Below are 15328 nucleotides of genomic sequence, written 5' to 3'. Positions count from 1 at the left end.
ACAGACCCGGCGTGCCATATCTCCCTGCAGGAAGAGGAACAGACCCCGCGTGCCATATCTCCCTGCAGGAAGAGGAACAGACCCCGCGTGCCATATCTCCCTGCAGGAAGAGGAACAGACCCCGCGTGCCATATCTCCCTGCAGGAAGAGGAACAGACCCCGCGTGCCATATCTCCCTGCAGGAAGAGGAACAGACCCCGCGTGCCATATCTCCCTGCAGGAAGAGGAACAGACCCCGCGTGCCATATCTCCCTGCAGGAAGAGGAACAGACCCGGCGTGCCATATCTCCCTGCAGGAAGAGGAACAGACCCCGCGTGCCATATCTCCCTGCAGGAAGAGGAACAGACCCCGCGTGCCATATCTCCCTGCAGGAAGAGGAACAGACCCCGCGTGCCATATCTCCCTGCAGGAAGAGGAACAGACCCCGCGTGCCATATCTCCCTGCAGGAAGAGGAACAGACCCCGCGTGCCATATCTCCCTGCAGGAAGAGGAACAGACCTGGCGTGCCATATCTCCCTGCAGGAAGAGGAACAGACCCCGCGTGCCATATCTCCCTGCAGGAAGAGGAACAGACCCGGCGTGCCATATCTCCCTGCAGGAAGAGGAACAGACCCCGCGTGCCATATCTCCCTGCGGGAAGAGGAACAGACCCGGCGTGCCATATCTCCCTGCAGGAAGAGGAACAGACCCCGCGTGCCATATCTCCCTGCGGGAAGAGGAACAGACCCGGCGTGCCATATCTCCCTGCGGGAAGAGGAACAGACCCGGCGTGCCATATCTCCCTGCAGGAAGAGGAACATACACCATGTCCCATATCTCCCTGCAGGAAGAGGAACAGACCCGGCGTGCCATATCTCCCTGCAGGAAGAGGAACAGACCCCGCGTGCCATATCTCCCTGCAGGAAGAGGAACAGACCCCGCGTGCCATATCTCCCTGCAGGAAGAGGAACAGACCCGGCGTGCCATATCTCCCTGCAGGAAGAGGAACAGACCCCGCGTGCCATATCTCCCTGCAGGAAGAGGAACATACACCATGTCCCATATCTCCCTGCAGGAAGAGGAACAGACCCCGCGTGCCATATCTCCCTGCAGGAAGAGGAACAGACCCCGCGTGCCATATCTCCCTGCAGGAAGAGGAACAGACCCCGCGTACCATATCTCCCTGCAGGAAGAGGAACAGATCCCGCGTGCCATATCTCCCTGCAGGAAGAGGAACAGACCCCGCGTGCCATATCTCCCTGCGGGGAGGGAGCGGATATGATCACACGCGTGTGTAACTCACCAGCCTGCATATATTTCTCCAGCTGCTCCCTCCTCTGCTCCACCTCCGCCGGGGTGAGTGTGAAGATCTTCTTGGGTGGGAATGTAGGGACCACGTTATTCCCATACTCTTTCCTCAGCTGTGAGAGTCCAGAGAGATGAGGTAAGTACTCAGCAGGGGAGGAGGGGGTACACGGAGCGGGGGTACTCGGCAGGGGAGGGGGGTACTCGGCAGGGGAGGGGGGGTACTCGGAGCGGGGGTACTCGGCAGGGGAGGGGGGTACTCGGCAGGGGAGGGGGGGTACTCGGCAGGGGAGGGGGGGGGTACTCGGCAGGGGAGGGGGGGGGTACTCGGCAGGGGAGGGGGGGGGTACTCGGCAGGGGAGGGGGGGGGTACTGGGGAGGGGGGGTACTCGGCAGGGGAGGGGGGGTACTCGGCAGGGGAGGGGGGGGTACTCGGCAGGGGAGGGGGGGGGTACTCGGCAGGGGAGGGGGGGGTACTCGGCAGGGGAGGGGGGGGTACTCGGCAGGGGAGGGGGGGGTACTCGGCAGGGGAGGGGGGGGTACTCGGCAGGGGAGGGGGGGGTACTCGGCAGGGGAGGGGGGGGTACTCGGCAGGGGAGGGGGGGGTACTCGGCAGGGGAGGGGGGGGTACTCGGCAGGGGAGGGGGGGGTACTCGGCAGGGGAGGGGGGTACTCGGCAGGGGAGGGGGGTACTCGGCAGGGGAGGGGGGGTACTCGGCAGGGGAGGGGGGGTACTCGGCAGGGGAGGGGGGGTACTCGGCAGGGGAGGGGGGGTACTCGGCAGGGGAGGGGGGGTACTCGGCAGGGGAGGGGGGGTACTCGGCAGGGGAGGGGGGGTACTCGGCAGGGGAGGGGGGGTACTCGGCAGGGGAGGGGGGGTACTCGGCAGGGGAGGGGGGGTACTCGGCAGGGGAGGGGGGGTACTCGGCAGGGGAGGGGGGGTACTCGGCAGGGGAGGGGGGGTACTCGGCAGGGGAGGGGGGGTACTCGGCAGGGGAGGGGGGGTACTCGGCAGGGGAGGGGGGGTACTCGGCAGGGGAGGGGGGGTACTCGGCAGGGGAGAGGTGGTACTCGGCAGGGGAGAGGTGGTACTCGGCAGGGGAGGGGGGGTACTCGGCAGGGGAGGGGGGGTACTCGGCAGGGGAGGGGGGGTACTCGGCAGGGGAGGGGAGGTACTCGGCAGGGGAGGGGGGGGATACTCGGCAGGGGAGGGGGGGGATACTCGGCAGGGGAGGGGGGGGGATACTCGGCAGGGGAGGGGGGGGATACTCGGCAGGGGAGGGGGGGGTACTCGGCAGGGGAGGGGGGGTACTCGGCAGGGGAGGGGGGGTACTCGGCAGGGGAGGGGAGGTACTCGGCAGGGGAGGGGGGGGATACTCGGCAGGGGAGGGGGGGGATACTCGGCAGGGGAGGGGGGGGGATACTCGGCAGGGGAGGGGGGGTACTTGGCAGGGGAGGGGGGGGGGTACTCGGGAGGGGGGGTACTCGGCAGGGGAGGGGGGGGTACTCGGCAGGGGAGGGGGGGTACTCGGCAGGGGAGGGGGGGTACTCGGCAGGGGAGGGGGGGGTACTCGGCAGGGGAGGGGGGGTACTCGGCAGGGGAGGGGGGGGGTACTCGGCAGGGGAGGGGGGGTACTCGGCAGGGGAGGGGGGGGTACTCGGCAGGGGAGGGGGGGTACTCGGCATGGGGGGGGTACTCGGCACGGGAGGGGGGGGGTACTCGGCAGGGGAGGGGGGGTACTCGGCAGGGGAGGGGGGGTACTCGGCAAGGGAGGGGGGTACTCGGCCCGGGAGGGGGGGTACTCGGCAGGGGACTATTCTCAAACCCAGCAGTCCGCAGCCCCCTGAGCCTGAGAATATTAGTCCCCCGAACCCACAATAAATCTCATCACCGACTCGTCAGATCATCGCCAACAAATTCGCGGAGTTCTGACCCGCTCTGTCCCAGGTCTCCTCGTCTAGGGGGGGGGGGAGATTCTGACCCCGTTCCCCTCACCTAGGAGGGTTCTGACCCGCTCTGTCCCAGGTCTCCTCGTCTAGGGGGGGGGGGGGGAGATTCTGACCCCGTTCTGACCCGCTCTGCCCCATGTGCCCTCACCTGTTCGTGCAGGCCCAGGAGCTGGCTGTATCGCACGCGACAGTGCAGGACGCCATTCACATGGATGCTGTAAGCCTGGAAGAGAGACATTAAGAGACTCATTATCCTCCGCTCCCCACCCGAGGGAGCCTCCGCTCCCCACGTTCCCACCCGAGGGAGCCTCCGCTCCCCACGTTCCCACCTGAGGGAGCCTCCGCTCCCCACGTTCCCACCTGAGGGAGCCTCCGCTCTCCACCAGAGGGAGCCTCCGCTCCCCACGTTCCCACCTGAGGGCGCCTCCGCTCCCCACGTTCCCACCCGAGGGCGCCTCCGCTCACCACGTTCCCACCCAAGGGAGTGTCTGCTCACAACGTTCCCACCCAAGGGAGTGTCTGCTCACCACATTTACGCCATATTATGCCTGGTCTCCCACCACCAGACGCCAACTGCCCAACCTCCCACCACCAGATGCCAACTGCCCGGCCTCCCATCACATACTAGTAAAGTGCATTATATTTGTATTAATCTTTCAAAAATCTGATTTTCCAGGGAATTTGTAAAAGCAAAATTTCTCCAAAACAACATTCCTGAGTATTTCCCAATTATCTGAAAGGGGTTGGGCGATGGTGAAACACACAGGGCACGTCCTGCCCAGCGAGGGCACGCCCTGCCCAGCGAGGGCACGTCCTGCCCAGCGAGGGCACGCCCTGCCCAGCGAGCGAGGCTTTTAGTAACACATTGTGGAGGAGTTAAGGCTGAGCCAGATCTCTTAGCAGCGGTTATTGCTTTAATATCTGATGCTACGTTCCAGAGATATAAGCATCTCAATAAGTAGGTGTCCGGGAGGTTACATATTTACATAGTTACATATTTACATAGTTACATAGTTACATAGTAGATGAGGTTGAAAAAAGACGTACGTCCATCAAGTTCAACCTATGCTAAATTTAGACAACAGATACTTTATTCTATATCTATACTTACTTATTGATCCAGAGGAAGGCAAACAAAAAACCCCATTAAGGGGAAAAATTAATTCCTTCCTGACTCCAAGAATTGGCAATCGGATTAATCCCTGGATCAACATCTTTCCCATGTATACTTATTTGGTATATCCCTGTATACCTTTCCCATCTAAAAAGATGTCCAACCTTTTTTTTAACAAATCTATTGTATCTGCCATCACAGTCTCCATGGGTAATGAATCCCACACTGTAACTGCCCTTACTGTAAAGAACCCTTTCCTTTGTTGCTGGTGAAATCTCCTTTCCTCCAACCTTAAGGGATGGCCCCGAGTCCTTTGTACTGCCCGTGGGATGAATAGTTCTTTTGAAAGATCCTTGTATTATCCCTGAATATATTTGTATATAGTCAGTGATCGACAAATCACCAAAAAATCTACTCGCCGAACAAAAATAATCTACTCGCCACCTAGTACCACACGTATGCTGCTTGGGCCAATAGGAGCTCGCCACGATGTTAAATTCACTCGCCCGGGACGTGCAAATGTATAGGTTTGTCAAACACTGTATATAGTTATCATATCCCCTCTTAGACGCCTCTTTTCTAATGTAAATAAATCTAATTTAACTAGCCTCTCCTCATAAGTTAGAATGTCCATCCCCTTTATTAATTTGGTGGCTCTTCTCTGCACTCTCTCTAGTTCCATAATGTCTTTTCTTAGGATTGGTGCCCAAAATTGTACTCCATATTCAAGGTGTCGTCTTACTAATGCATTGTAAAGGGGCATAATTATGTTTACTTCCCTTCCATCCATTGCCCGTTTGATGCAAGATAAAATCTTGTTTGCCTTTGCAGCTACTTCATGACTTTGGGCACTATTGCTAAGCCTGCTGTCTACAAGCACTCCTAAATCCTTCTCCATCAAGGATTCCCCCAAAATATCTCCATTTAATTTGTAAGTCGCCTTTTTATTCTTGCATCCCAAATACATAACCTTACATTTATCTGTATAAAACCTCATCTGCCATTTACCTGCCCACGTTTCCAGTCTCTCCAAGTCCTTCTGAAGAGAAATTACATCCTGCTCTGATTCTATTACCTTACACAATTTAGTATCATCAGCAAAGATGGAGACTTTGCTCTCGATCCCAACCTCAAGGTCATTAATAAACAAGTTAAAAAGCAGGGGTCCCAGTACCGATCCCCGAGGTACTCCACTCATGACTTTAGCAAACCTAAAAAAAGTTCCATTTATGACAACCCTCTGCTGTCTGTCCTTTAACCAGTTTTCAATCCAGGTGCATATATTATTACTGAGTCCAACTTTCTTTATTTTGTACACCAACCTCTTGTGTGAAACCGTATCAAAAGCCTTTGCAAAATCTAAGAAGACCACATCAACTGCATTACCCTGGTCTAAATTCCTACTTACCTCCTAAAAGAAACAAATAAGGTTAGTTTGGCAAGATCTATCCTTCATAAATCCATGCTGACTATAACTAATAATTTTGTTTTCCATTAGGTATTCCTGAATATTATCCAGTATAAAACCTTCAAAAATGTTCAAGTCGCTTATGAACTTCTTCCTCAGTTAACCAATTGGTCATTAATATGGAGGTTGTGGCTTCCTCCTGCGGCACTACTATTGAACTTGATTCTTCCCTGGTAAACACAGAGGCAAAGAATTTGTTTAATAACTCAGCTTTTTCCTTATCTCCAATAATAATCTGCCTACCCATCTCACACTGAAAGTGTCCTATATTTTCTTTTCTCATTTTTTTGTTATTAAGGTACTTAAAGAACTTTTTTAGGGTTGACCTTACTTTCTATTGCAATCCTTTTTTCATTATCCATCTTTGCTAATTTGATTGCCCTTTTGCAATTTTTGTTACATTCCTTATAATTCTGATACGATGTCTCTGTCCCTTCTGATTTAAAGAATCTAAACGCCTTCCTCCTCTTGTCCATTTCCTGCCCTACCTGTTTATTTAGCCACATTGGTTTTGACTTCATTCTTTTATACTTATTACCCAAGGGTATACACTGATAAGTGTGCTTTTCTAACAATGTTTTAAAGGCTGCCCATTTATCTCCTACATTTTTGGTAGTAGTGGGTGTAGATAGAGCACAGCCGGCTGTGCTATCTACACCCACTACTACCTTGAATCTAGACCGGATGGACTGCCCGCCACAGATGATGCGAGTGCCCCATGGAGTGTACAGGTAAAGAGCCGTAGTGCCTTACTACATATCCTGTACACAACGGACATTATCTTATATATTTTCACACGCTGGTTGGGTGGTTATTGAAGTGTACATAGTTGTGGATGTCATGCGGACTCCACTAGACACTTATCCCTTCCAGCTCAATCACACTGTCATACTGTGGACACTCCATCTTCGTCTGGACACTTAATCATATATCTTCTACAGATGGAACTAGCTCCTACATTCACTCTACTGATCTTCTACGTTTTCCCTGCAAAAACACCATCCCAGTGTATTACTTGTAGGTTACACCTCAATTTATTAAAATCTGCCTTTCCAAAGTTGAAGGTCTTTGTTGAACCCAAGTAATCTGTTTTTTGATAAATTTATTTTAAATGAGACCATGTTATGATCACTGTTACCCAAATGTTCCAGGACTTGAATATTTGTTATTACTTCTACATTGTTTGATATGGCCAAATCCAGAACTACCCCTCTCCTGGTTGGTTCCTCAATAATTTGGGTCATATAATTATCTTTAAGCACCCCCAATAACCTGTTTCCTTTTGTTGTAACGCTAATCTCATTGCCCCAGTCTATGTCTGGATAATTAAAATCCCCCATTATGCAAACATGACCCAGTTTTGACGCCTTCTCCATTTGCACAAGTATTTTAGCTTCCTCAATCTCGCAGATATTTGGTGGTTTATAGCATATTCCCACAAACATTTTCTTTATACTTTTACCTCCACTGCTAATTTCTATCCACAAAGTCTCTACATTTTTATCATTCCCTTCATAGACATCTTCCCTTATAATAGGTTTTAGATCCGGTTTAACATATATAAACATACTCCACCTCCCCTTCTATTTGTTTGATCCTTCCGAAAAAGGGAATAACCCTCTAAATTAACTGTCCAGTCATGAGTTTCATCCCACCATGTTTCAGTAATGCCTATGATATCATACTTCTCCCTTGCAGCTATTAATTCAAGCTCCCCCATTTTATCGTCAGGCTTCTTGCATTAGCAAGCATGCATTTAAGTTTTTTTTCAGCCTGTACTATTATCTTATCTGCTCCTTCCTTTCTGTGCCCACTTGGTTTAGTCTTTAGAAGTTTTGTAGTATTATCTGTATTTACTATGGGTGTCTCACTGCTTGTCATACTCGCACTTGCCCCCATTCTACCTCCATACCCCCTTGTATCCTCCTCTATTCCATTTAGTTCATTATCTGTTTCATTCCCCTCCCCCCTCCATCCTAGTTTAAAATCTCCTCCAACCTTTTTAGCATTCTCCCCCCTAGCACAGAAGATCCCTCTTCATTGAGGTGCAATCCGTCCCTAGTATAGATGGCACCTCTCAGAAAAGGAGTCCCAGTGCTCTAAAAACCCAAACCCCTCCTTCCTGCAGCACTTTCTCAGCCATGCATTAACCTCCTTGATCCCTGACTGTCTCCCTGCAGTAGCGCATGGCACTGGTAGTATTTCAGAAAATACTACCTTGGAGGTCCATGCCTTAAGCTTTTGGCCTAGATCCCTGAAATCATTGTTTAGGACCCCTCCATCTTTCTCTAACTTTGTCATTGGTGCCAACGTGTACCAAGACCGCCGGGTCAATCCCAGTCCCCCACAACAATCTGTCTACCCGATCCGCAATGTGCCGAACCCGAGCACCCGGGAGACAACAAACTGTTCTGTTCATGCGGTCATGGCAACAGATTGCCCTATCTACCTTCCTAATAATGGAGTCCCCTACCACCACAATCTTTCTTTGTATCTGAGCATCCCGAGTCCCCTCTGTGCTGGAGGAACTATTCCCCTGGCTGCTAGAGGAATTAGTCTCCCCCAGCCTTGCCATTTCTGCCCCGACATTCCCAATATCTTCACTCAACACAGCAAATCTATTGGGATGTGTCAGCTCAGAAACGACCTGCCTCTCCCTATAGCCCCTGCTTCCCCTTCTGTCACCCAGCTACCTACCTGCTCCTCACTAATGGCAACCAAGCTACCTACCTGCTCCTCACTAACAGCGCCACCATCTGCACCACTAGTCGAAGCAAGGGCCTGCTCAGTGAGCTCTCATTCCCTTTCAAGATTGCCAATGTCCCTCAATATTGCAAGTTGCCTCTTCAGATCAGCAATCTCTGACTCTAAAGAGACCACCCTCTCACACTTCCCACAGCGGTATGCTCCTTGGAACAGCTGCTCCAAGTGCACATTAATGTGGCAAGATGTGCATTGAGTGGCATTTTCAATTCTGCTCATTATAGCAACTATAAAGTTTATAAGTACTAACAGTAAACGGTACTTCAATATACTATACCCTGTTTAACCGCTTCCTTGTTCAAACTGCTTCTGGTTCTAACTGCACACACTTTAAACAACTAGCACTTCAAATCAACCACACAGGTCAGTACACGCAAGCTCGGTTAAAATGGAGGTCTCCCCAGAGCAGCATACAGATTACCAGGGTCACGTCAGGATCTGAAACAGGCTCGGGGGGCCAGGCACAGACATTATAGGAGTTACTCAGGGGTGGGGCCTGTATAGTCTGAGATGTAACTCTTGGGTGTTTTGCAATCTCTCTGAGCATTGCACGGTCTGACCTTGGGGTGAATTTGCTGGGACGTCCACTCCTGGGAAGATTGGCAACTGTCTTGAATGTTTTCCACTTTTTAATAATCTTTCTCACTGTAGAATGATGGACTTTAAATTGTTTGGAAATGGCCTTATAACCCTTCCCAGATTGATGGGCAGCAACGATTGCTTCTCTAAGATCATTGCTGATGTCTTTCCTCCTTGGCATTGTGTTAACACACACCTGAATGCTCCAGACCAGCAAACTGCAAAAACTTCGGCTTTTATAGAGGTGGTCACACTTGCTGATGATCAATTAACCAAGGGCATTTGATTAGCAGCACCTGTCTGCTACTTAGCATCTTAATTCCTATGGAAGCAGTAAGGGTGTACTTAGTTTTTCACACAGCTTCTTAATTTTGGCTTTATTTTTGTTAAATAAATCATGACACGGTGTAATATGTCATGTGTACACACACACACACACACACACACACACACACACACACACACACACACACACACACACACACACGGTGTAATATGTCATGTTTTGTTGTGCATCTGAGGTTGTATTTACCTAAAGGCAGTGTCAGGAGGACCTAATGGCACAGGGGGGGGGCAGTGTCAGGAGGACCTAATGGCACAGGGGGGGGCAGTGTCAGGAGGTTCTAATGGCACAGGGGGGGGGGCAGTGTCAGGAGGACCTAATGGCACAGGGGGGGCAGTGTCAGGAGGACCTAATGGCACAGGGGGGGGCAGTGTCAGGAGGACCTAATGGCACAGGGGGGGGCAGTGTCAGGAGGACCTAATGGCACAGGGGGGGCAGTGTCAGGAGGTTCTAATGGCACAGGGGGGGGGCAGTGTCAGGAGGACCTAATGGCACAGGGGGGGCAGTGTCAGGAGGACCTAATGGCACAGGGGGGGGCAGTGTCAGGAGGACCTAATGGCACAGGGGGGGCAGTGTCAGGAGGACCTAATGGCACAGGGGGGGGCAGTGTCAGGAGGACCTAATGGCACAGGGGGGGGCAGTGTCAGGAGGACCTAATGGCACAGGGGGGGGCAGTGTCAGGAGGTTCTAATGGCACAGGGGGGGGCAGTGTCAGGAGGACCTAATGGCACAGGGGGGGGCAGAGTCAGGAGGACCTAATGGCACAGGGGGGGGCAGTGTCAGGAGGCCCTAATGGCACAGGGGGGGGGCAGTGTCAGGAGGACCTAATGGCACAGGGGGGGCAGTGTCAGGAGGACCTAATGGCACAGGGGGGGGGCAGTGTCAGGAGGACCTAATGGCACAGGGGGGGCAGTGTCAGGAGGCCCTAATGGCACAGGGGGGGGGCAGTGTCAGGAGGACCTAATGGCACAGGGGGGGGGCAGTGTCAGGAGGCCCTAATGGCACAGGGGGGGGCAGTGTCAGGAGGCCCTAATGGCACAGGGGGGGGCAGTGTCAGGAGGTCCTAATGGCACAGGGGGGGGGGCAGTGTCAGGAGGACCTAATGGCACAGGGGGGGGCAGTGTCAGGAGGACCTAATGGCACAGGGGGGGGCAGTGTCAGGAGGACCTAATGGCACAGGGGGGGCAGTGTCAGGAGGACCTAATGGCACAGGGGGGGGCAGTGTCAGGAGGACCTAATGGCACAGGGGGGGGCAGTGTCAGGAGGACCTAATGGCACAGGGGGGGCAGTGTCAGGAGGACCTAATGGCACAGGGGGGGCAGTGTCAGGAGGACCTAATGGCACAGGGGGGGGCAGTGTCAGGAGGACCTAATGGCACAGGGGGGGGCAGTGTCAGGAGGACCTAATGGCACAGGGGGGGGCAGTGTCAGGAGGACCTAATGCACAGGGGGGGGCAGTGTCAGGAGGACCTAATGGCACAGGGGGGGGCAGTGTCAGGAGGACCTAATGGCACAGGGGGGGCAGTGTCAGGAGGACCTAATGGCACAGGGGGGGGGCAGTGTCAGGAGGACCTAATGGCACAGGGGGGGGCAGTGTCAGGAGGCCCTAATGGCACAGGGGGGGGCAGTGTCAGGAGGACCTAATGGCACAGGGGGGGGGGGCAGTGTCAGGAGGACCTAATTGCACAAGGGGGGGGGGGGGAGTGTCAGGAGGCCCTAATGGCACAGGGGGGGGGCAGTGTCAGGAGGACCTAATGGCACAGGGGGGCACAGTGTCAGGAGGTTCTAATGGCACAGGGGGGGCAGTGTCAGGAGGACCTAATGGCACAGGGGGGGGCAGTGTCAGGAGGACCTAATGGCACAGGGGGGGGGGGCAGTGTCAGGAGGACCTAATGGCACAGGGGGGGGCAGTGTCAGGAGGACCTAATGGCACAGGGGGGGCAGTGTCAGGAGGACCTAATGGCACAGGGGGGGGGGCAGTGTCAGGAGGACCTAATGGCACAGGGGGGGCAGTGTCAGGAGGACCTAATGGCACAGGGGGGGGCAGTGTCAGGAGGACCTAATGGCACAGGGGGGGGCAGTGTCAGGAGGACCTAATGGCACAGGGGGGGCAGTGTCAGGAGGACCTAATGGCACAGGGGGGGCAGTGTCAGGAGGACCTAATGGCACAGGGGGGGCAGTGTCAGGAGGACCTAATGGCACAGGGGGGGGCAGTGTCAGGAGGACCTAATGGCACAGGGGGGGCAGTGTCAGGAGGACCTAATGGCACAGGGGGGGCAGTGTCAGGAGGACCTAATGGCACAGGGGGGGCAGTGTCAGGAGGACCTAATGGCACAGGGGGGGGCAGTGTCAGGAGGACCTAATGGCACAGGGGGGGGGGCAGTGTCAGGAGGACCTAATGGCACAGGGGGGGGGCAGTGTCAGGAGGCCCTAATGGCACAAGGGGGGGGGGGGGAGTGTCAGGAGGCCCTAATGGCACAGGGGGGGGGCAGTGTCAGGAGGCCCTAATGGCACAGGGGGGGGGCAGTGTCAGGAGGCCCTAATGGCACAGGGGGGGGGGGCAGTGTCAGGAGGCCCTAATGGCACAAGGGGGGGGGGGGAGTGTCAGGAGGCCCTAATGGCACAGGGGGGGGGGGCACAGTGTCAGGAGGCCCTAATGGCACAGGGGGGCACAGTGTCAGGAGGTTCCAATGGCACAGGGGGGGCACAGTGTCAGGAGGTCCTAATGGCACAAGGGGGGGAGTGTCAGCAGGTCCTAATGGCACAAGGGGGGAGTGTCAGGAGGTCCTAATGGCACAGGGGGGGGGGGGACGGGACAGTGCCAGGAGGTACTAATGGCACAGGGAGAGGGAGGGGCAGTGTCAGGAGGTCCTAATGGCACAGGGGGGGGGGGGACAGTGCCAGGGGTCCTAATGGCACAGGGAGGGAGGGGCAGTGTCAGGAGGTCCTAATGGCACAGGGGGGGGGGAAAGCAGTATCCAGGGGTCCTAATGGCACAGGGAGGGGGGGCAGTATCCAGGGGTCCTAATGGCACAGGGAGGGGGGGCAGTATCCAGGGGTCCTAATGGCACAGGGAGGGGGGGCAGTATCCAGGGGTCCTAATGGCACAGGGAGGGGGGGCAGTATCCAGGGGTCCTAATGGCACAGGGAGGGGGGGCAGTATCCAGGGGTCCTAATGGCACAGGGAGGGGGGGGCAGTATCCAGGGGTCCTAATGGCACAGGGAGGGGGGGCAGTATCCAGGGGTCCTAATGGCACAGGGGGGGAGGCAGTATCCAGGGGTCCTAATGGCACAGGGAGGGGGGGCAGTATCCAGGGGTCCTAATGGCACAGGGAGGGGGGGTAGTATCCAGGGGTCCTAATGGCACAGGGAGGGGGGGCAGTATCCAGGGGTCCTAATGGCACAGGGAGGGGGGGCAGTATCCAGGGGTCCTAATGGCACAGGGAGGGGGGGCAGTATCCAGGGGTCCTAATGGCACAGGGAGGGGGGGCAGTATCCAGGGGTCCTAATGGCACAGGGAGGGGTGGGCAGTATCCAGGGGTCCTAATGGCACAGGGAGGGGGGGAGGCAGTATCCAGGGGTCCTAATGGCACAGGGAGGGGGGGCAGTATCCAGGGGTCCTAATGGCACAGGGAGGGGGGGAGGCAGTATCCAGGGGTCCTAATGGCACAGGGAGGGGGGGAGGCAGTATCCAGGGGTCCTAATGGCACAGGGAGGGGGGGCAGTATCCAGGGGTCCTAATGGCACAGGGAGGGGGGGCAGTATCCAGGGGTCCTAATGGCACAGGGAGGGGGGGCAGTATCCAGGGGTCCTAATGGCACAGGGAGGGGGGGCAGTATCCAGGGGTCCTAATGGCACAGGGAGGGGGGGCAGTATCCAGGGGTCCTAATGGCACAGGGAGGGGGGGCAGTATCCAGGGGTCCTAATGGCACAGGGAGGGGGGGCAGTATCCAGGGGTCCTAATGGCACAGGGAGGGGGGGCAGTATCCAGGGGTCCTAATGGCACAGGGAGGGGGGGCAGTATCCAGGGGTCCTAATGGCACAGGGAGGGGGGGCAGTATCCAGGGGTCCTAAAGGCACAGGGAGAGGGGCAGTATCCAGGGGTCCTAATGGCACAGGGAGGGGGGGCAGTATCCAGGGGTCCTAATGGCACAGGGAGGGGAGGCAGTATCCAGGGGTCCTAATGGCACAGGGAGGGGGTCAGTCTCCCACAACCCCCATCCTTACCACATACTGTGCTCCGTTCTCTGCGCTCCGAGCCTCCGTCTCAGGAATTGAGAAATGCATCGTCCTCACCGACACCGGGGTCACCCCAAAATACAGAGACCAGGGGTCACCCCAAAATAGAGACCAGGGGTCGCCCCAAAATACAGAGACCAGGGGTCACCCCAAAATACAGAGACCAGGGGTCACCCCAAAATAGAGACCAGGGGTCGCCCCAAAATACAGAGACCAGGGGTCACCCCAAAATACAGAGACCAGGGGCTGACACACACACTGACACTCCCGCACACAGTGACACGGGTCTCCCCCCGCACACACTGACACTCCCGCACACAGTAACACGGGTCCCCCACGCACACAGTAACACGGGTCCCCCACGCACACAGTGACACGGAACCCTCCGGTACCGGGGTCCTCTGTGTTATGTGTGCGTGTCACTGCCAATATCTCCCGGGCTGCACCGTGACGCCGCGCAATCAGTTCCGGGGAACAACCGGACACTAATCACTGTGACACACACTGCTGAGGGGGGACACTAATCACTGTGACACACACTGCTGAGGGGGTAATACTAATCACTGTGACACACACTGCTGAGGGGGGACACTAATCACTGTGACACACTGCTGAGGGGGGGCACTAATCACTGTGACACACACTGCTGAGGGGGTAATACTAATCACTGTGATACACACTGCTGAGGGGGGCACTAATCACTGTGATACACACTGCTGAGGGGGTAATACTAATCACTGTGATACACACTGCTGAGGGGGGCACTAATCACTGTGATACACACTGCTGAGGGGGGCACTAATCACTGTGATACACACTGCTGAGGGGGTAATACTAATCACTGTGATACACACTGCTGAGGGGGTAATACTAATCACTGTGATACACACTGCTGAGGGGGTAATACTAATCACTGTGATACACACTGCTCAGGGGGTAATACTAATCACTGTGATACACACTGCTGAGGGGGTAATACTAATCACTGTAATACACACTGCTGAGGGGGTAATACTAATCACTGTGATACACACTGCTGAGGGGGGTAATACTAATCACTGTGATACACACTGCTGAGGGGGTAATACTAATCACTGTGATACACACTGCTCAGGGGGTAATACTAATCACTGTGATACACACTGCTGAGGGGGTAATACTAATCACTGTGATACACACTGCTGAGGGGGGCACTAATCACTGTGATACACACTGCTGAGGGGGTAATACTAATCACTGTGATACACACTGCTGAGGGGGTAATACTAATCACTGTAATACACACTGCTGAGGGGGGCACTAATCACTGTGATACACACTGCTGAGGGGGGCACTAATCACTGTGATACACACTGCTGAGGGGGTAATACTAATCACTGTGATACACACTGCTGAGGGGGGCACTAATCACTGTGACACATACTGCTGAGGGGGACACTAATTAATGTCACACCACACTGCTGAGGGGGTAATACTAATCATTGTGTCACACCACACTGCTGAGGGGGGGGGGCACACTAATCACTGTGACACACACTTCTGAGGGGGCACACTAATCACTGTAACTGCTGAGATGGGGACACTAAT

General features: G+C 55.1%; 1 protein-coding gene across 1 annotated transcript in view; it reads right to left on the bottom strand.

Annotated features, from left to right (window-relative positions):
- The window catches only part of SNX17 (sorting nexin 17), a 61623-nt gene extending 47413 nt beyond the window's left edge, over positions 1-14210 (bottom strand). Inside the window, exons 1-3 of the mRNA XM_075581539.1 lie at positions 13730-14210; positions 3385-3459; positions 1285-1402 (exon numbers count right to left, since the gene is read on the bottom strand). Of these exons, the coding sequence (XP_075437654.1) occupies positions 1285-1402; positions 3385-3459; positions 13730-13789 (253 nt within the window). The 5' untranslated portion in view covers positions 13790-14210. The remainder of the gene's footprint in view (positions 1-1284; positions 1403-3384; positions 3460-13729) is intronic.
- Positions 14211-15328: the final 1118 nt, after the last annotated feature.

The sequence above is a fragment of the Ascaphus truei genome, unplaced genomic scaffold, assembly GCF_040206685.1.
Source record: "Ascaphus truei isolate aAscTru1 unplaced genomic scaffold, aAscTru1.hap1 HAP1_SCAFFOLD_1395, whole genome shotgun sequence".
Lineage (NCBI taxonomy): Eukaryota > Metazoa > Chordata > Amphibia > Anura > Ascaphidae > Ascaphus > Ascaphus truei.
This window is presented reverse-complemented; position numbering and strand designations above follow the sequence as displayed.